Source organism: Phalaenopsis equestris, unplaced genomic scaffold (assembly GCF_001263595.1).
Source record: "Phalaenopsis equestris unplaced genomic scaffold, ASM126359v1 Scaffold000434, whole genome shotgun sequence".
In the NCBI taxonomy this organism is placed as follows: domain Eukaryota; kingdom Viridiplantae; phylum Streptophyta; class Magnoliopsida; order Asparagales; family Orchidaceae; genus Phalaenopsis; species Phalaenopsis equestris.
In genome coordinates, this window is record NW_018164875.1 from 328,084 (window position 1) to 348,731 (window position 20,648).

Sequence of the window (20,648 nt, forward strand, 5' to 3'; positions counted from 1 at the left end):
TTCATGATCATTAGTCAATTACATACCCTTACATGCAAACTAGTTACAATTGTTTGAACTATGGCAACATGCATGCACTGAATGATTTACTTTTATTAACAGAAAACATAATAAATACAATGAGTAAAGTGCCAAAATAATCTTCTAACTATTTACATGAGGCTATTTCAGTCCCATAATTTATAGAAATGTCAAAATAGTTCCCAACAATTTAAAATAAAGACTATTTCAATGACAATTTAAGGAATCCAGGGATTATTTTGACATTTTTATAAATTCTGTGACTAAAACAACTGCATATAAATAATCAGGGACTATTTTGATCTGTAAAAACAATAATACAGCTGAAAATTAGACCCATAAATAAGAGAAGTTAAATAATAACACATATAATAGTCGCAATTTGCATTTTTACCCTTCCAATGTTTCCGGTGAATAGGTGATGTTAGATTCAAATTACAAGTTTTTGCAACAATTAAATATATACAAGTTCGTTTTAGGCTTCCCAGGAGCAACACGACGAGTCAAAGTCCTCATTGTAACAAACTCCTCAGCAGCAGAAGGATGGATACCGACCTGCAGCAGTATGGCAACGATAATGAATACAATCCATAAAAAATTTAGTCATTAAAATGAAGAATTGCCTTTTGAAGGAAAAATTATTGCGTCCGGAGGTCTACAACTTAGACGTTAAAATGAAGAATTGCCTTTTGAAGGAAAAATTATTGCGTCCGGAGGTCTACAACTTAGACGTCTGGATGACCAACCACAGACCGTCATGTCGCCCGCCGATAAGGTGTGTGGCGATGTGGTGGCTAGTGGTTGGCCGGACGCAATTTTTTCTCCTTTTGAAGGTTTATGTGATGTGAGAACATTGAGCAGAAAGATTTTACCAGCAATTTACATACCACACAATATCTATGTAATATAACTAAAACTTAAAACATTCTTTATTATTACGCGCATACCGCTTAAATATTTAACATTATATAAAAAAACATCACATCATTATCTTTTTAAAAGTGAAATGCATATTTTCATGCACAAGTCTCTGAAAACAAGGTGTTATAAATGTAAATATCAAGTTTTAGGTGTTAGGTATGCAACTACATAAGAATTGTGCGGCATGCATGCAATAATAGCATCCTTGATGTCATCGGCCATGCCACTGATCATACCATGAAGGAATTTAAAGCGGCATGATTAGTGCAAGTATAAAGTTCAACAGATGGAGTATGCATGCAATAATAGCATCCTTGATATCATCGGCCATGCCACTGATCATACCAGGAAGGAATTTAAAGTGGCATGATTAGTGCAAGTATAAAGTTCAACAGATGGGAGAGGACCGAGGATAAGGTGAGTTAAAAACTATCCTGATCTAACAAAATATGGAGCATTTACATACATACCACACAATTTTTATATGCATACATATCTAACGCCTAAAATTTGATATTTACATACATATCACTCAAATCTTAGACATTACAAAAAAAAACACCACTATTACTACATTTTTAAAAATGAAATACACCTTTACATGCATATAGGTATAGAACACCAAAGTGTTATAAATGTAAAAATCAAACCTTAGGTGTTAGATATGTAAATACATAAGAATTGTGTGGTTTATATGAAAATTTTCCTAAAAATATTTAGCAATAGGTAAGGAGGAAAAGTAGCTCACAGTGCTATCGAATTGTGCTTTAGTGGCTCCAGCTTTGACAGCAACAGCTATACCCTGAAGTTAGAAATTAAAATATGTTAAGGAATGCAAATACCGGAATAAAATAATTTGAGGCAAATAAAAAGGAAAAGGAATATGATAACATTTAACGCATAAATGAGCTTTTTGTCATTCACAAATAATAAAACATAATGCTGGGAAAAAAAATAAACGACATGCATACCCCCTCGTGTACAAGAATATACAAAAATTTCAAATATGGTGCCAAAGATCACAAAACCATGTAGTTCGATTTAAATGCATGGAAACTTATATTCCAAAGGCGAAAAAATTATATATCAACGGAAGGGGAAATAAATTTATTAATCCCAAAAGTAAAAAAAAAGAGACCTTCATTTTAAAATGACGAGAACAGCAACAAGAAGAAGAAGCTTTTATCCCACTCGGCTATATGAGTCATTTTACTTCATTGTATCCTATTTGAGTGTCATATTTACATTTAATTCTAAGAGTTACTTTACCATTATTCAAAGATCTTATCATAATATTAGTTTCATGGACTAATTTTTTAGCTCTCATTCCTCCATAAAGTGAAACTCTTACTTAACGCTACACCCAAGCGTTAGTACAGTGGACCTTGAATATTTTTCATTTTATTCGGGTAACACAATATGTCGTTTCCAGCGGACACTCTAACATTTATACAATGATTTAAGAAATTCATATGATAATTATCGATAAAATTTTACAATGGTTGTTAACTACCTAACACAACACTCCACTTTTTGCATCCGTGGCTCGGGGCCCAACAACAACACTTTAGCTTCATTTTAAAACGAGGCTCTTTAAAAATTTAATTTTTTATATCCTCTTTCTCTCTCATAATAATATCAATGGTGTCGTCTTTTCCCGCTATCGGCTCTGCTAACTCATGGCGAACCCTAGCAACTGTTACGGCGATTCACATCAAATCCTCCCGGCGTCTTTCTCCTGCGTCGTTTTCTCCTTGTTGTGTCTTCTCCATCGTCGTCGGCTCGCGTCGTTACTGCGTTTCGTCAACTTCGATGCCAACAACGGCTTGCGTGTGCGTCATTCTGCGTCTCGCTGTTTCGATTTTGACGCCGACAGCTTCGCACATTCGTGTCTGCGCCATTCTGTTTTGGTTGTTTCGACGTCGACAGCTGCATATAGCACGTTCGCCTCTCCCTGTTTCCAAGTTTTCAGGACTTTGCAGTAGGAGGCGCCGACAACTTTATATCGGGATCTTCTAGCAGGTCCCTGCTCTGATGGCGCTCCCTCCTTTAGTTGAACCTGACAAAACATCATTTTCCCACATGGTGGGTAATCCTAAGGTGGAGTCGGCGGTTGTCTTTCCCTTACATTATAAGAATTATCGTGATGGTATATGTGATTGCCCTTTTGTTAAGAAGACAAGTAGAAAATGTAGGAAAATAACTATTTTTCTTTGACTAAGAAATTTCAACCCTGACTGAGAAATTCAAGTTCGCTCTTATTGGAAAATTTCAGTTGGAGCACCACCCACCTATGAAAGTTATCAGAAAGAGAGTTGATGATCTCAAACAGAAAGTGAGACTCGTGGATGAGAGACATGCATTGATTCAATTAATGGTGCCTGAAAACTAAACCCGAATTTTCTCTAAAAAAATATCTTAATATTGCAAGCAAGTTAATGAAATTACTCAAATGATCTCCTGATTTTGACCCAAATCATGAAACTCTCTGTACCGGTATGGTTTAGTCTACCAGGTCTTAAGCTGCATTATTTTAATCATCAGGTTCTATACTCTCTTTTGGGGTCATACTTGGGGACCCTATGAAGCTAGATATACCCACTTTCAATCTAACCAGACCTTCTGTCCTAGAATACTTGTGGAAAGAGATATTACTTTATTTGATATTACTGAAGTCTGGCTGGCACAACTCATAATGAATATTGACAACATATCATCATGAAACCCAGACCTTCTTATTGTACCCATTATAAGATGTTTGGGAATACCCTTGATAAATGCCACAAGCTCCATCCTAATTTGAAATCTAAAGTTCAAGTGAATAAGGAGGGGTCTAACTCCACTGCTCTGGACATATCTGCTCCACTTGGGAAGGAATTAATTGCTCCTGAGGACCCCCCTTGACGATACTGTTATTATTTCTGCGATTGATGTGATGTTGGATGGCTCTGCAAACAATACTGAAGGATTTCAGACTGAATATCAGGAGAACCTTGCCATCTTCAAAAATTATCCGGTGTAGGGACGACAACTCATACTTCACATGTACTAGAACTTATTGTGGGTACGACGGTTGGTAATCCTTCTGCTACAACTCTACCTCCTCATCTGAATGATCAATCTTCGGATGAGGAACGACAGGTTTACACTCCCAGGAGGAAGAAGAAGAATGAAAATCTACTTGAGCTCAGGAATCTAATTGATGATATTTTGGTTACTTTGGGTAATAGTAAGAACCTCACCAATTTGTTAGTCGGCTCCCTTCTGAGAACTAGAGACAAAGACAGGACTAAATTAGGTCGTCCCTAGCTCTGGTGGTTTGGGTTTTTTATATGTACCCTATCTTTCTTGGAGTTTTTTTGTGTTATACCACGTGGGTTGGGTGCCTACTTTTGGGTCCACTCATACAACCTATCTATATCCTTTGCTCTTTAATATATTAGCTCTTGGGCTATATATATATATATATATATAAGATGGCGTCGACAGCGGCAGCGGCAGCGACACGTTCTGCTAGGGTTTCTCCCTATGGCGATTCCCGGCAGTGATTCTATCGGCTTCTTCGCTTCTCTTCGGCGTCTCCCACGACGACGTTCATGTAGCTGCAGCTCCCTGTCTCTCCTATTGAAGTCGAGTGCTCCTACTCGTCTCCATAGTCGACGAGGATCGCTACTGCCATCGTCGTCTGATTCCATTGACAACGGCGCTATCTCTCGCAGTCGTCTCTCGTAGCCAACGACATTTCTTTTTGTGGCTGTCTCCTTCATCGTCGTCTGATTCCATTGACAACGACGCTATCTCTCGCAGTCGTCTCCCGTAGCCAACGACATTTCTTTTTGTGGCTGTCTCCTCGCTCTCTCCAGACGAACCGAGCCCGAAGTATGCTCGCTTCTTTGCAACCCGCCAAACTGTTTCACTTCTGACCGTGATCATCTTGTCAGGGAGATGTCCTCGATTTTCCGTTCCTATGCAAATGCCCTTGTCGGCGACTTGTCTATTTCTGCTCGTGCCTCTCCTCCAGATTCAGAGTCTGGTTTTGCTATCAGTGAGTCCTGCGATGTTCCACAATCGTTCCAAGAGACTCTTGAAGGTGGAGGTGATCACACTTTTATTAAAAAACTTAGAAAAAAAGGGAAGCTTGCACTTATTCTCACAGAGGATGAAACAGGTACACTCGCGTTCTTTTGACGTTTTGCTCTTGTGGGGAAATTCCTTTATAGTAACCCAAAATTGGAGATCATTAGGAAGGAGTTTGATGCTATGAAACTATTGGACAGTTGGAACATTGGCCTACTTGACGGTCGACATATATTTATTCAACTATCTCACGATGCAGATTACACTCGCATTTTCTCTCAAAAAGCTATCAAAATCGACAATCGTTTTATGAAAATTCTGAATTGGACTGTCGGGGTGGGTGGCGAGTTTTGATCCAAAAGCGGAGTCCCCTATCATTCCAGTTTGGATAAAAGTTTTTTGGGTTAAAATTACATCTGTTCAACATGAAAATCCTCTACTCTTTAGCAACTGCTTACGGTAAGCCTCTGAAGGTGGATAGTCCTACGCTTGGTGTCACAAAACTCTCTGTGGCTTGTGTGTTAGTTGAGAGAAATATCACTCAACTAACTCTGGATGAGATATGGATTGACACTATTCACAACGGGTATGTCTCCTTATTACTCACATTGTAGTATGTTTGGCCACAGTTCAAATATTGTGGAAATAGAACCACATTCTCCTCATTGCTCTCATTGTAATATGTTTGGCCACAGTTCTAATATTTGTTATCGCTTGCATTCTCATCTAAGGCCGAATATAGCTAAAGATCAGTCATCTACCATCCTTGCTGAGAAGGTGCAATCCGATCATCTTTTCAACATCGCAGTTTCAGATGAAGAACATCTTACTACAGGTAAAGATCAAAATGTGTTGAAACCACTTACTGTTATTGAAGAAGTCTCACTTACATGCCAAGACACACGAGAGTGCTCTTTCGACCCGAAAGAAGATGAACTGGTACAACAAGTAGTTGTCTCTAATGTTCAACAACCTACACATATTCTCCACACTTCAGACCATTCTGCTGATCATGTAAGCGAATCCTCGGATGAGGAATGACAGGTCTACACGAGGAGGAACAAGAAGAACGGAGGATGACTCGAGCTAGGGAATCTATTGGATGATACATTGGTTACTACCGGCAATGACACTCATCTGACCAATTTTTTAGCTGGCTCCTTCCCTAGAACTAGAGGCAAAGGCAAGACAAAATTGGGTCGCTCTGCAGCTACCTGATACTCCTATTTTGGCATTTTTTGGTTTTTTATTTTTTAGATCTCTTATGTATTTGTTGTATTTTCTCTTTTTTGAAACGATTTGATATGATGGTTTTTGTGTGGGCTGGGTGACATTTTTGGGATCTCCCACAAAATCTATCTGTGCCCTACTTTTTATTTAATATATCAGCCTTTGGGTTTTCAAATATATATATATATATGTATATATATATATATATATATAGAGAGAGAGAGAGAGAGAGAGAGAGAGAGAATATATGCAAGAAAAGAGGACTTCATTTTGAAAAGCTCTCTCTCTCTCTCTCTTACATAAGAGAAGGGAATACTCAGAGCACACAACTTCGAGAGAACATAAAGAAGGAACTCCACGTGCATAAGTTGACTCTCAAGACGACCTTTATTGGCCTTGCAATTTTCATTCATTTCAAGATGCCTATAATAAGCAATTAAAAGCTATAATCCCCTGACGCATGAGCATATGTCGGGATACCATTTCCACGGAATCCCGTGAATGCGGATTCTACGACAGGTAGATCCCAATTTCATAGGAACACTGACCCACGACTTCTTTTTTATTTATTATTTTCTATTTTTTAAAAAATTTCTTCTATTTTTCTTTCCATTCTGAGACTCAATATTTGTTATTGTTTTGGAGACATTGTTTTCTGTTTTATGCTATTCGGGGTGTTGCACCATGTCCTTTTGAAAGTGGCGTGTCTGTATTATGTTAATGAACATGTGGTAGATCCTTCTCAACCTTCGTACCTTATCATTTAGGAGGCTTTTGTTGTTTTTAGCCAACACAACTGCCTAACTACACTTATCCTCTTCCAAATGCCCTTGAACTCGCCTATTACCTTCCCCTTGCAATTCTACAACCACCTCTCTACAAAACTCGCTTCCTAAACACATTTTAGAAGCCATAAAATGGAATCTAGTAACAGAGCCCGACAAATCCTATATTTCTTTTAGGATTTTATCTTTCTTGTCACAATCCAAAATTAAAAAAATATATTACCATACCTAAAACATTCCCATCACAATTCTTAGAACTAAACCCATATTTTCAAAATTTTTCCTATCTACACTAAAAACCCACCCTAAGAGTTACACCAAAACCTAAGCCCCCAACCAATCGTGATTTGCAATCCTACATCTGTTAGAAACCGGATTATGAGAAAATGACAACATGCTGTCTAGGAGAAGTTCGCAAAAATATTTCCAAGAGTTTATTATGGAGAATGTGCAGCGAAAAGTCCTCAAAATACAACAAAAGCTTGGTGTTTTTGAGAGTAGACAATCCGGTGAGGCCACCCATAACAACAATGGTGACTCCTCAGATTAAGAGGAAGTGAACTCTTCCATTAGTTCTAGTAATGAAAAAGAACTATCTCGACGATTCAACATGGCGTATCAGAGGAGAAACCAGGATCTTGGAATAAAGATGAATTTATAGGATTTCCATGGTCAAATAGATTTGGATGAGTTTATCGAGGGGCTTCAAACAGTCGAGCGAATTTTTTAGTACAACTAAGTTCCTCGGGACAAAAAATTTAAATTGGCTTCGATTGACTTGTAAAATCAAAAGATGCAACGGAAAGAAATTAAATCACACATGCAATTGCATTAAATGACAAATTATAACAAAAAAATGATGAACCCAACTTTTAATTACATTCGCAAAACATCGGAGTTAACCATGCAGCCACACAGGTTTAGTATAATGTACAAGTGTTTAGATTTAGCATGCTCTTAATCCTCATGAAAATATTAGGAGAAATAATGTCCACAAAATCAACATTCATTACTTACAGGGCTTTTCTTGGCAACACCCAAAAAATGTAGAAGGGATGAGTTAGAATCAAATACTTGATCCAAATTAATATTGCAGAAAATGAATGAAAGAAATCAATTGAATCCAAACCTCAAGGACAAAATATCAACTTCATAGACTCCAAAATGCATGATCAATCCATAGGAATAAATGAAGAAGTAAGAAAATACCTGCAAAATCTCTGGTGCATCTGGACCGCACATTGATGCCCCAAGTACTATATCAGTCTCCAAATCAACAATAAGCTTCATAACAGTTTTTTCTTGCCTTCTACAAAACATGAAGAATAGAAGCTAAACGAAGGAAAAAATAAACAGAAAAAATGAAAGATGCAAAAAATATTGTTTTGGACTTGCTTCACAAACACAATTTTTATCTGCTATGAGCAAAAAATTCCATTAATAGATAGTCCCATGGCACTTACAAATATTTATTTGCATAAACCAACCCAAAATAGTTGGGATAACACTAATGATGATGAAGTGGATTCTATATCTCCAACCTCCCACAAAAATATTCATCTGTACGTCAAGAGGGTCATCGTGTTATTTCAGAGTTAGACACCTGAAACTTCCATCCCTCTTCTCCCCTTTCATCAAGTTAGGATGCAGGGAGGTGGTTCCGGAGGCTGGGACAGTAGCAAGGAGGCACGGAAAATGGCCTTGGGAGGCTGAAAAGGCCATGGCAGTGCCAAGGATGTGCTGGAATAGCAGCGAGGCTGTAGGAATGCAGTTCATGTGGCTGGAACAGTAGTTGAAAGCAAGGTGAGGGGCTTAACGGGGCTGCGACAGCGAGGTGAAAGGTTGGGAGAAGGTGGAAGGAATGTTGCGGTGGCTGGGACAATAGTGGAACAATAGTGGACAGCAAGGCGAGGGGCTTACGAAGCTGCGGTAGCGAGGCAGAAGGCTGGGAGAAGCTGAAGGGAAGGTTGCAGGAGGTTGGGACAGACCAAAGGAATGATTCTGAGCTTTTAGTAGTGAGCAGGCTGCTGGCATCGATTTTTGATGTCACAAATACCCGATACCCTTGTGATGTTGTGGGAGCGTGCGGCGCTCACGTGAGCTTCCTTGTGATGTTGTGGGCGCTCACGTGAGCCCTCCCATAGCTCAAGTTGTCAGTTGGGGCATTACTAGATGCACTCCGTCTCCGGACTAAGATTTACCAGGTCCTGATCGTGCTCGACAACAACTACCATTGATCCGTGATGGTTCCCAATTCTAGGGCGAGTTGAATGATCATTCGGAGGCTTGTGTGGTCCGATCCAGTCATTAAGAGCTTTTTTGTGCCAAGTGGAACGATTAGCGTGCCTCTGGAGCAAAAAAAATGTAAGAAAAAAATGACCTTAAGGATCTGGCATGGCCACTCCCAGATTGGGCGTAGCCACGCCAACCCCCTCCCCATAAAGGTTGAGGGGGCTGCCTTCAGCATGGTCAAACCATGTCGCAATACAAAGCCCACAACGTAATTACGCCGTGGGACGACGAGACCACGCCGGACTTTCCTCCAAACCACTCGAAGCCACCTTTGACGTGACCGCAGCCGAAGGCGGCATGACCGCCCACAGCGTAATTACGTCGTGGGATGGTGTGACCAAGCCGACCGGCCCATATTTCGAAATTTGGCATGGTGGCCCCTTAGGAAGCGTGCGACCTGGAGCCAATATTTCAGGTTTTTCTTGGACTCGTGGAAATCTTCTTGGGCTTGTAAAAAACTAAGGGATTATCCCCTTTTTAGCATGTCCTATGTGCTCTTCATTAGCCATTTTTGGCTTGATTGAGGGGGCACTTTGGGGATTTTGCATAAGGAGGCGGTTTAAGCTTCCTCTCTTCCTTATATCACCTATCTCCTCATTTAAGTTTTGGGTTGGTTAGAAGAGCTTGGGAGAGTACAAGAGAGAGCTTCATCTTCCTCTTGGAGATTTTGGAGATGTCTTGGAGAGAATCTCTTGGAGCAAAGAGATTTGAGGAAGACTCTTCATGTTTCTTAAGAAGAGAGTTAAGGAGTTGGTCCCCTTCTCCTTCTTCGTTCATTTTCTTCCGCTTCTTCCATCACTTCATTTGAGTGCGTGAGGAGAGTTTTGTGACGAAGAGCTTGGCTAGCAAGGGAGAAAGGTGCCTGCTCTCCTACACCAAAGGAGAGCTTCATCTTACCTCAAGGAAGGATCACCGAAGCTTTGTTGGAACTTCGCCGAAATCTCGTCGGTCTCTCCTTTTAAAGGTGAGCTTCTTCGTTCTTTGAAGAAGTAGTGGGGCGGACCTCGCTGGAGCCTTGCTGGAATTTCGTCTTCTCTCCTACTGTTAAGAGAGCTTCATCCTACTAGAAGAAACACATCCAAAACCTTCGCTTTGGTGAGATTCTTTAAAACCCTTGTGTTTACTTTCTTAGCTAATCCTAGGAGTATAGTTTGCTAGGTGCTTGTGGGTTTGGTTGCCCACAAGAGGCGGGTATGATCGGCTGCCCGATATCGGCTGGTTCAATCGATCGCCCGTTATCAGATGATCTTATTGGCCAAACGATACCGACAAACCTGATCAAACACCTTTTGATTAACCAATTTTGTGGTGTCGTCGCGGGTTCCTTCACCCACGCTAGGCAAGCTGGCCGGCCGACACTAGTCGACACGACCATACGCCTATTGATTGGCCGTTTATTTACTAGATAAAGCTCCAAGTTAGGATAGTTTTTATTGGACACATTCCTAGCGAATCTAAGAGATTCCTTTGTGAACCCTTGGATCTAACCTGAACCCTGAGGGTCGGAATCCCAGATTCCCACATTTGTAGCGGTTTCCGATCTTCTGTGGAGGTATCCAAACATTGCACTTACAAAATGAGAGAAACTTTGTAGCTAGTCTGTTTGCAAGAGGCGAATGATCGTTCTTTCGAGCAATCAAGAGGGAAAACTCCCTACACTTGCTCCCTATAGTCAGAGGTGGCTATGTCGCATATCCACGCGTGAAAACCTTAGGTGTCTATGTCAGATTGTTAGATGTGTGGCTCTCTATCGATTATGATCATTCGCATTGCATGATGTATTGTGTCACGATATGTGTTTTGTGTGAAGCATGTGTGCTTGCACATTGCCTCGACCGAGATTGTTAGATGTGTGGCTCTGTATCGATTATGATCATTCACATTGCATGATGTATTGTGTCACGATATGTGTGCTGTGTGAAGCATGTGTGCTTGCACATTGCCTCGACCGACCACACCAGCCCGGTCGACATAACACATTTGCTTGACCGGTCGCCCCAGCCCAGTTAGCCTTGCACATCAACTCAATCGTCCGCACGACTCGCTCAACCAACCGCCCCAGTCTGGTCGATCGATTACTTCAGTCTGACCGACTGCCTCCGTCCAGGTCGAGAGATCACTTTTATCTGACTAGCCGCCCCGACCCGGTCGACTAATCACTTTGGTCAAGTCGGCAACCTTAGCCCAACTAAGCCCGTTGGCTACGTTGCCTAGAGTTGACCGTCACAGTCGACCCAGTCGGTCGAACAACTGATTCCACTTGCATAGTGTATGTTTTACATGTGCATTAGTACTGATTACATGACTTTGTACTAATACATTCTTCACTTGCACCTTTGTGCATTTTTGAGTATATACCTTCATATGCTCGTGACAACTACTTGTGCCTCCCAACAACACATTATTCTACATTTTCTTCGTGACATCCTCATGTCACTTAACACCGTGTCATGGGCACTCACAGATCACATCTTAGTGTGTTTGCTTGCATAACATCTTGCATATTTCATGACGTGTACATTTGCATGTCTTGCACTTATATTTGTGTTTCTCATAGACTTATCCCTCACATTCATACATCATGCAAATGGGTGGCTTGTAACCGAGCCAATCCGTTGTGTAATTCTCTCCAACGGGAGTTACATCCCTACACTTCCTACTACACTGCTCTGGATCATTGTAGACACCTTTCGGGTCATTGTCTCCATGACATATCCATTTTTTCGGACCGCTGCATCCACGACACACTCACCTTTTTGGGTCACTGCCTCCACGACATACCCATTTCTTCGGGCGGCTGCTTCCATGGCACGTCCACCATTTTGGGTCACTGGCTCCACAACATACTCATCATTCGAGCTACTGCTTCCACAATTAGTCTACCTTTCGGTGGGCTGCCTCTACAACACACCATCCTTGAGTACCTGCCTCCACGACACGCACACCCATCCTCGGGCCACTACCTTCACGACAGACCCACCCTTCCAGGGCACTGTCTCCAAGACACACCCATTCCCGGGGTTGCTGCCTCTATGACACGCCCGTTCCTGAGTCACTGTCTCCACAACACACTCCTCACCACTTTTATTATTATATGCATTCATGGATAGCGAGTCGAACTTGATAGGTGAGTGACCCATATTAGTTGTGATGCCTTAATAAGCATGCTTACCGGGTTAATCCCGACGAGTAATGCGAGTTAAAACATCAAGATTGACACAAGTATGATCATGCTAAGGCTTCAAGGGATCTAATTCGTGTCACCTTGCAGGTTACGGGTCTGCTTTTAGTGACCCTTATTTTAAAATTAAATATACATATATTTTGCTATTTATTATATCAGTATAAATTTAAAATTATGCATGTAGTAAATTAGGCCATATGCAAGGTCAATTCTTTTAAAAAATATATCCTGGGTGACTCTTTAGATCACTTGGATCTTTAGGATGAAACCGATGTGACGACCCCACCAAAGTCATACATACCAGAGACCTTACCTAAGAACTTAGATGCTAGTTATGACACATTCTTGTCAGATTGTGGGCTGCCTCTACGACACAACATCCTTGTTTAGCTTTATTGCTGACATTATTTTCGGGAGGCCGAGTATTTTTTTTTTCTTGATGTAAATTTTAGAGTCCTAGGAAGAGTATTAGAATAAGATATGGGCACGAGTTCTGAGGTGACAGGAAAGAGGAACCACGTGACCGGGGCCAAGAATTGTTTGCTCATGTCTCTACCTTAATTTTAAATTCATTTTTGTATAGAATTATGACAAAACATGTATATGCGAAATACATCCACCACTTTTTTTCTAGGATATGTCGTCGATCCAGCAACACTGGCTTTTTCATAATTTTATTTGACTTGTTCTACTGCTTTTCCTGCATAATTGCATGCTTGGAGATTTCCCCCTGTTTTTTTATGGTTTTATCTATGATGCTGCGAAAGTTATAATTTAGGTTCTTTAGGACCTTTAAATTGTAAATTATTTTTAAAAAATCCTAATAAAATTTTCAAGATAAATTAAAATTTAGGATTAAAATTGTTAGGATGTTTCAAAACCTAATTTTACTTTCCTGCATGATCTTCGAATTGGATTTTAAATGGGTTGGGCTGTCAACCGTTTATATTAGGGCATCCACAATATCTAGGGATCACTCTAAAAAAATGTAAAATTTTGCATGTCCCGAGAAGTCCTCGTACTTTTCCAACCTGATCTGGCCATTATAAATTTCTACTTAGGTAGCTATCTAGTGCGTTTAGATCATTAGAAGACCCCCGACCTAGATGGGTGTGGTGTAAGTCCTTTTGCCATGAGCGTTTTCAGCTTTGTAGCTGAACCTCCATTTCTTCTTTTCTTTTTTTCAGCGACATCCGCGCCATTTCGGCGGATATAAGTCCCGCCTTTTGGAGTTTCATCTGATACTCATATGATAAGTTTCGTTCTTTTGACCTTAGGGTTACCGGGGTCCCCACGGATTACACAATTCACGGATTGTTGACCGGAGATCTGCGGACGTGTTGGATCGACTATCATTACAACTAGATAGACTTAAAGTTCTAGTAGTTTGGGATACAGGTCTATGGTATCCTAACCCGACTACCTCTATCTTCTTGGGATTACTTCTCGCTTTCTTTGACTACCCACTTTGAGCCCTGCCGCTCCTCTTGCTTTCGTTGGTATCATCTTAACGACTTGATTACTGATGAGCTGCCGCCTGTTTGAGATACAACGATTTATCCTCAGCCCTTATAGCCTCAACATATCAGGATTCCCCATCAAGAAGATTTGGTTATTTCACAGACTCAGTATGCTGATAAGTCTGTTACTAATGTGGGACTATGAGAGATCCACACCCCGCATTGTGGCTTTGCGAGAGTTTTGAAAGCATCAAAACATTCCCATGCAAAATAACCATACTAATGTAAGTAAAAATTCTTCGGATCAAGAGTATTCTTGGGCAACTCCCAAGATGTAATTAACCAAGTGAAATACGTCCACTTTGGAGCACTCGAGACATCAAAACAGACAAATACACCTGAATCACTTGTTGTGGATAGTCTACATATGTATTTTTTCGTGGATATTAGTTCAAGGTGCTTCCACCCGATCTTGTTTGCGGACATATTTGACCTATCATTACAAGATTTATCACAAGTAGACTCTCCACGTTTTTTTCTCTTGTTTGTCGTATTTGCCGTATGCCATTTTTCGATTCCTCTCTTATCCTAATCATTCACATGATCCGGAAAAGAGACTTATTTAGAAAAGCAAAATATAAGACGATGGACAAAATGATGACTCCTTTAAAAATAAAAAGAGAAATGAACAATAACACATGTAGTATTTGGGAGAGTAGAAATTGTAGAAAGACAACTGAGAGGTGGCTGTCGGAGCGGCTTCGACAAGAAGAAATGTACGATGGCGAAGCGGGAGAGATGCAGAGGAGTGGGAAAAAGATAACACCATCTCAAGAGCAAGATACAACCGGAGCACCACTCAACCATTAGAGGAGAGCAACACCATATTTTCTTCGTTAAAGTTGTGGGTAAGGGCGATGAGTTGGAGACCGTCAAAATGAAGACTATTATCAAAACCTTAAATCCAAGGTGCAAGTATATGAATAATAACAGGAGATAATGTTGATATAAGAAAAATGAAAGAGGATGAATGGGAATCACTCAAGACAGAAAAATGAAGCAGCACACAGTTTGTTGTCAAAATCATTCAGCATCATCATCAGCATTATCATAACTACCTAAAGTGGGTTCTAACATTATGAGCATCATTCTCCTTCCACCATCACCACAGAGTGCTACTCGAGATGCTTAACTTTATATTGCACAAAATTTTTATTTCTTTTGAAAGGCTTCCATATTACCTTTGATCTAGTACTTGGCCAGCATCTTTCTGCATTAATTTATATACCAATCTTAATAGTAGTCTTCATGCCAAACAATCCAAATTTATTTTCCAAAGAAATACTTTTACAATATTTCTAATATTATCATTGTTCCTTACAATCATAGTATATTTCTAAACTCTACATATATTTTAGCCAAAATAATTGAGCAATTTTGTTGAAGACTCACCCAGAAATTGTATTCTTCATTGGATTAAATGTAGATGTAAAGACCAGAATATCATTCTTGCCTTGGTCTACAGCCTCCTGCTCACTAAAACCAACAACCGAAAGAGGTGGTATACTGCAAAAATGAGAAGATAAATACTTTAAAAATAGAATCATATGAAAATTTAAAAGAAGACAGATTATCTGATCTTAATGTATCATATATATAAGTGGAACCCCATCAACTAATTGGATGAGCTTACAGCAAGTTTCACAGGCACAAAACTTAACATTTGTGCGCGTACCCAGGTGGCAAGAAAGACATACTTAATTTGAATCATTACATATCTAAAAAATGGTTTTTACAAAATTAAATTGATAGGCTTCATACATTAATGGATAGAATGGTAAATGAATAAGCCTTGTATCAAGCACCACAATAAGACATGCAAGCTATGATGACTACTCTTATGCCAAGTTTGATATGCACGCCTTATACTATTATCCCATCCATTCCTATAAAGAACTTATGTTAGGAAGTATAAAATATTTCGTGTGATGGGTTTGCCGATTGGAAAAATAATATTCTTCACTTGTATAGCATGTGGAAGGATAAAAAGTGTAGGCTTTTAATTGACAATGTTATTGATTTGAATGCACTTCCCTGTTTCGACAAAGTCCATCTTTAGCTCTAACTTAACTATTGACATACATACTGCAACTTATCATGCTATGTGGGACAACAGTACCTTTTTGCGTGTTATCATTTGATGTTTAATGCCAATTCAAACAAGAAGATATGAAGATAAAATTTTGTGTGATGGCATGCTCATGGATACAACTCGCATGCTTCTAGATCAACTTGTTTATGTGCATGAATTCCACGATCAGGACAACAATTATATGTACAAGCATGATAAGAAAGCTCTCAAACTTTCTCATGTGAAGGTGGTTGCCCCATTTCCACCAAACAAACCAACATCTAAGCCTACAACATTTCGTCTCATGATTGTTGATCCAGCTTTAATTAGTTTTTATAATGATTTGTAACATCTTGCAAATCAAGTTAAAAGTTTGGGCCGTCTTATTATAGCTGTCAACTAATTATTGACGATTGCATTGATTTGAGTAAGAACAATTTTATGTCATAGCCTAGGGATCTTTATTCTAAGGGATAATAATTATATATTCGAGAAACCTCCTATTGTAATCCCTCTATTGATTATTGATGTTTGTCTTAATTTGAGTGATATATTTACGTCTTATGTTCAGAGATCATATCATTTAAGTGTGGTTTCTAGCTGCCAACCAAATGCTATCACAATTACTTGAACAACCTCCCGATATTTCTCATCTTGCCCTACCACCCCGCCGACACCACCACCGCCTTCGGAAATCTTCTTACCCCCCTAACCCGGGGATTCACTTATTATTGTATTTTCTTTCTATTTGAGTTGTGTTATAATCCTATTTCTACATTAATAAAAATTTGTTTTTGTGTTCCACTGTTCTTCCTGCTAGTTCCGATATCACCTCTTTGGTGAGAGTTTTTGTCCTTAGTATTATCCTTTTAATTTATGTGTTTTCTTTCTATTAGTTATATTCATATAAATCTCTCGAATGTTCTAGAGCTTCTCTTCAAGTTCCAACACTTTCGTCTCTGGTTTATCCAACTTAAGCAAGATTTACAAAATATGTCTAAATTCAGCCACTCTCCTTTTCTTCAACTCCATAAAAAAAACTTTAACAAATATTGCATCATTTCCCCCACATCCAAAATTAATCACAAAACATCTACATTCATCATATTTCCTTGTATAAACTTTTCTCAGCGTCCACATAAAATTAGGCACCTAAAATCAGCTCAAATCTCTTTTCCCAATAATATACCTTACAACACTTACATACCTTTAAATTAGTTCTATTGGGTCCTTCTACATCCCCTCAAACAGTCACACCAAATAAAATTATTCACTTCAAACCACAGACCAAAATCCACCATAGCCTCTTGATTTAACACCACTTCAAGGACATAAATTGTTGAATTCAATAGATAGGCTGGAACAAACAACTCAAAATAAAACCCAACCTATAATAACACTACAAATCTTATCTATAAATATATATGTACACAGGGTGCCATCAAAGCCAAACGGGAGCTGACCTCATGACTGTCACCTTCTCAATCTCCGTTTGCTTCTCTCCAAATTCTTGTTGCCACCTCGTGAAAACACCGTAAATGATGCACGAACTATGCAAATCCACCTCTCCTCATACATGTTTTTTTTTTAAAACATTAGGAAATCATCTTTTGTTCTTTTTTATTTATCTATTTTTCTTAGAATGAAGGGTGTGGAATACCCTCGTACAAGTGTTTCATGCAATACACATATACAATACACATATACGTTTGTTTTAACATAGTGGGGACTTAGTGTTGGTTGTATTATCAAGTGCACAGCGTATACATGCCTTTTTTTATGTAATATGAAAGTTTTGACATATTTTTTAATACTCCTCCATGGGGGTCGCACGGAAGCACTGCTAGCTAAGAAACTTGTTCAACAAAATTACTTTCAAGACAAAAAGGGTGCAACAAAATGATAAAATAACGAACAAACCACAAATGAGACCAAAATAATGCACAAAATTCTATTAAAACTTGTGATAAAGAGCAAAAAGAAGTTTAAAAATGAACTTACTAACTTTGGGAGTTCCCTAATGAAGAAAAATGCAAACCTCTTGACCTCAACATGCACAACAAGCTTGAATAGAACACAATAAGGAATCATGAACCTCTCTATTATAACAACCAAATCACTTCATCGTGGAGCCTGCCTAGGGATGATGATTAAAAAAACGTAGAATTTGTTATTTGAATCAATCGCCAACAAGGGTGTCAATAAATGACTTGAAACTACAACCCAACTAACAAATTTCAGGTTTGGTTTAACAAGATTACTATTTAGTCTAGTTCAGGTTTAAAGAGTGAAACTCAATTATTATTTAGGTCAGGCTCAGGTGGACCCAAATAATTTAAATCAACTTGGAATGAATCTGATCGTTATTCTTGTCTGGTTTTGGAAAGCTATACATCATTAGGTTAACAAAGGCATATCATATTCGAGTTATTTAAGTCATTTTAATCCAGAAATTTGTAAAATCCATACAATAAATTGTTATGTTGAGTTAGGTTTAAGTTAGGCGAGTTTGAGTCAAGTCAGGTTTAGGTCAAACATTTTGACTGATAAATAAAAAGGGTTAGGTTTATGTCAAGCAAATTTGTGCCAGTTCAACTTCAGGTCAAACTCAAATTTGACCCATAAAACAAATTTACACCCCTAATCATAAGCATTGTAGTGTGCAAATCAATTCAGAAAAATACATGACACACAAGCTCCACCAAAAAGTATATATGCCACTCCAAAAGCATGTTGAGGTGCTAAAAAGCAAAATCTCATGATAGTTCAATGAAAACATTATTGAAAGCAAGAACATGAAAATTGAAAATTGAACATCTCCATAATGTCGTGAAAGTTTTTCAAGGGAATTCAAACCAAATTAAGAAATCAAATTACGCTGCTCTAAAAAGCTTCCAATTGGCGTTTAAAAAAAGAAGACTAACATCAAGTATTTTCGAAAACATCAACCATGAAGAACAACAAGACCGAGCTAAAGAAGTCGTGGGTTATACTCCACGAAAAAAAAAAGAAATTATATCCTCAGATGGTAAAGAAAGATGCAATGAGCAAACAAGAACTAGAGAATTAAACTATTTTGAGCCTGTGTCGGACAGAAACAATTTGATTACCAAAATACAGCAGAAGGAACATTCCTATGGTCAGGTTTGGTTGGCAGCCCACCAAATACAGTTTTCTGCAACCGATATGAAATAAAATATAATAAAAAGTAAAACGAAATTAATAATGGTTAACAATGAATAACTCACAGACAATCATATAAAAAACTATCAGAAGTGAACATACTGAAAAGCAAGTCCCCTCCATTAAAGCCACAGGAGTCAAATTCAACCGGTTAGTAACATCTCCAACAGCCCATATGCTAGGGACAGTAGTGCGAGAATACTCATCCACCTGCAGGAAAATTGGCAGTGCAAAAGTTGGCTAATCCATATGTTTTGGTAAATCATCCTACACATAGCAAAAAGATCTAAAAATATAGAACCTCTGCATAAAAAACTTAAATAGTTCATAGATCTCAATGGTTCATTTGAAAGTCAAGTATTGAAAAACATTGGTGTTGGAGAACTGCCCTGTTCAATCCAATTAGCTATCTTCACGGATTTGATGTAAGGCTGTGGGCTTGAGGTTAAAATGTTTGGTTTTTTTTCCACAATTACTAGTTAGATGCACAGGGAAAACATAAACGAACCTTTATAGCTCCAGTTTTATCCAACTCAACGCCAACAGCTTGTAAGTTCAATCTTTTTGTGTTTGGTGCCCTACCTGACATGTCACATAGATTAAAATGTATAAGCTCTTTAAGAAAGAAATGCAGGGTTTATATAAATTGATTGCAAAATAATTTCTTCTCTAAGGTATAGCACTCTCTTGCCTGACAAGCAAAAAAAAAAAAAAAAATCTGAAAGTAAATATCTCAGAGTACCCCTTGGAAAAGCGATGTTATTGTGGACCAGTTCAGCTTTTATCCCATGCAAAAAACCATTGAAAGAGTAATGGGTGATGTTTTGAAGAACTTCATGCACTAAGCCTAATCATCTAATTTATATTAAAAGAGAAGTTACTTATTTAAGGGAATTATCAACAGATCTACAGAAATTTTAAATTGCCATGACCAAGATAGTAAAGGAGATAGAGAGGATGGATATGGTCTGTCACGACCAGACCCGAGGCTTAGATTAATTAAGATAGGAACTACTGTTGGATGGTATAAACCTTTCAATTTTTCTTTCCACATATTTTTCAGAAACTTGCAAAATATAAAAGAGACACTAATATCCACAAAGTGCAATAGATTTAAAACATTCAAAAGCGACAATAATATAAAGACCATATCTCAAACCATAATTAAGCAATGTATCACTATCTGAAAGAAAAAGTATAAAGAAACTATTAAACACATTATAAACTAGTACTTATCAGCTACAATGGTAAACTAGTACTTATAACCCTCTCAACTGCAATCCATTTCATGTAAATCAAGTCTCTCATACAACTTATCAACCAAAAGCTTTTCTATTCCTGAAAGAAAATATTAATTTCAACTG

The 20,648-nt window shown here is 38.6% G+C and overlaps 1 protein-coding gene across 1 annotated transcript in view; it reads right to left on the reverse strand.

Moving 5' to 3' along the window:
- Positions 1 to 487: 487 nt before the first annotated feature.
- The window catches only part of LOC110027635 (glutathione reductase, cytosolic), a gene marked incomplete at its 3' end in the record, with an annotated part of 102,453 nt that continues 82,292 nt past the window's right edge, over positions 488 to 20,648 (reverse strand). Inside the window, 7 exon segments of the mRNA XM_020729144.1 lie at positions 488 to 576; positions 1,691 to 1,744; positions 8,244 to 8,343; positions 15,423 to 15,536; positions 19,212 to 19,276; positions 19,387 to 19,494; positions 19,793 to 19,866. Coding sequence (XP_020584803.1) covers positions 488 to 576; positions 1,691 to 1,744; positions 8,244 to 8,343; positions 15,423 to 15,536; positions 19,212 to 19,276; positions 19,387 to 19,494; positions 19,793 to 19,866 — 604 coding nt within the window.